Below are 1,801 nucleotides of genomic sequence, written 5' to 3'. Positions count from 1 at the left end.
AAGGAGGGAGGGGGGGGGGTGGGAAATAAAAATAGTTTTCATATTTAGCATACGATTTTGGCAAAAGCATCTAGACACAGGAGAAAATAAAAATAAAATTGTATTGATGAATACAAACAGTATAGTAGTGCGACTGATAAATGCTGTAACTATGTACAGTTATGGAAGAATCATCCTATTTTTGGAGATTTTATTTATGGGGATGGACGGCATAAATAAAAACTGAAAAAGCAATTTTTTCCTGAAATTTGCATTTTTCATGGCAGATGGTGCACTAACTGATAAAAAATAAAATTTCATGTTTACTAGAATCCCCATTATTGGCAGTTGAAAGGTTCGCTAAACAAGGTACTGTATAGGCCTACAAAAATTTCGCCGAATGGTGAAAATAATAATGACAGTGTTGGCAAAAAGAAGTATGATTGATGGTAATGTGTGATGTAATCATAATGTCCAAGGTCAAATCAAACAAATTCAAACATAAAATCTTCATAGTGTAGGTAGATTTTGTATACTATGTTTCTTTGTGAAATAATAAAAGGTGCTAACGATGTTGCACACATAATTATACCCAGCATAGTTACAAAAAACGAACACAGTACCTGCAGAATTGCGGCCACAAACAAGATGCTCAGAGGATTGCAAGACTCCCCACAGATCGCAATCATTAGCGATTCCATATTCCAGTAAATCTATTGTCAAAGCGTAGCCCTCTTTGGATTCATACGCATTAATTACAATACGGTTAAACATCTCTACTAACAAATTCTCCATACATGCAGCTAAATACACGGCAGACAGTTCGTGTATACGTAACGCAACCTGCGAATCAACCAGCCACCTAAAAAATTTACCAACCGAAAAAATGAGTCCGGCACGAACGCTTTTACTCTGTTTGTATTGTTCACCGTTCATTTGGTACAGCGAGAGTGATTTCAGCGCAGCATTTAAGCAACTCTCGGCTAATGTTTGTGAAAAGACTATCTTTATAGCCGTGTGAATTTCATTTTTGCTACATTTTTCATACAAAGAGCTCAAACGTTTAGCTTCTTTGGCAATCCTTAGTAAAGGTCTCTGAAGTAGATATGATAATCGCTGTATAATATCAATCGGTATTTTTTCACCGACATGTCTTGTACCGGTATTCTGCAAGACCACCGCGACATGTTGGTTTGTCCATGGAACACGCTCCAACTCTACCATACGAGTAAACCGTTCCGTGCAGTCATTATCATCCGGAAAACTTGTATTCAAAGTGTCATAGCTTCCTTGATGATTTGTTTTAAATTCGGGTGTGAATCCATTGATTTGGATATGAGTCTTTGATACAGAGGAGGAGTTAGAGCGAGAATGAGATGAGTGACTTGTTGCACAGGAACTCCGACCAGAATTAGAACTGTCAACAGGAAAATGCATTTGGTCAAAAGCGGAGTTTAAACCTTGCAACCCCGCCATCTTAGCACTGTTTTGGAAACTTAATGTTTTTTTCACATATTTACATCATCATTTTCTTGACAACAAAGTCATGGCTAAAAAATTCTTCCAAGAGGTCTAGCTTGTCTCCTGCAAAAAATAGAAAGAAAAAAAAAAACAAAACAATTGTTAATTACTGTATAGTTCATCAAAAATACATTTATGGCTACTGTAATCATTGTTCACATTAAAAATGCTTGCATTACAAAACTTTTCATATTATTTTATACACAATATCAATTTATATATACAACTACTGTAATAAACAAGATTAATTGAAACATAGATGTAGTACCATATTACATATTATTATTATATTACATATTAT

The 1,801-nt window shown here is 35.0% G+C and overlaps 1 protein-coding gene across 1 annotated transcript; it reads right to left on the bottom strand.

Moving 5' to 3' along the window:
- Window positions 1-602: 602 nt before the first annotated feature.
- LOC117112916 (ankyrin repeat and BTB/POZ domain-containing protein 2-like) lies at window positions 603-1,455 on the bottom strand (the record flags this gene model as incomplete). The annotated part of the gene is made up of 1 exon (XM_033256131.1): window positions 603-1,455. A coding segment is annotated over exon 1 (853 nt), but the record flags the coding sequence as incomplete, so codon positions are not given.
- Window positions 1,456-1,801: the final 346 nt, after the last annotated feature.

The sequence above is a fragment of the Anneissia japonica genome, unplaced genomic scaffold (genome assembly GCF_011630105.1).
Source record: "Anneissia japonica isolate Jap-2015-1 unplaced genomic scaffold, ASM1163010v1 scaffold82937_len1801_cov181, whole genome shotgun sequence".
Taxonomy (NCBI): Eukaryota; Metazoa; Echinodermata; class Crinoidea; order Comatulida; family Comatulidae; genus Anneissia; species Anneissia japonica.
The sequence above is the reverse complement of the archived record's forward strand: the minus strand, read 5'-3'. Positions and strand labels throughout refer to the sequence as shown.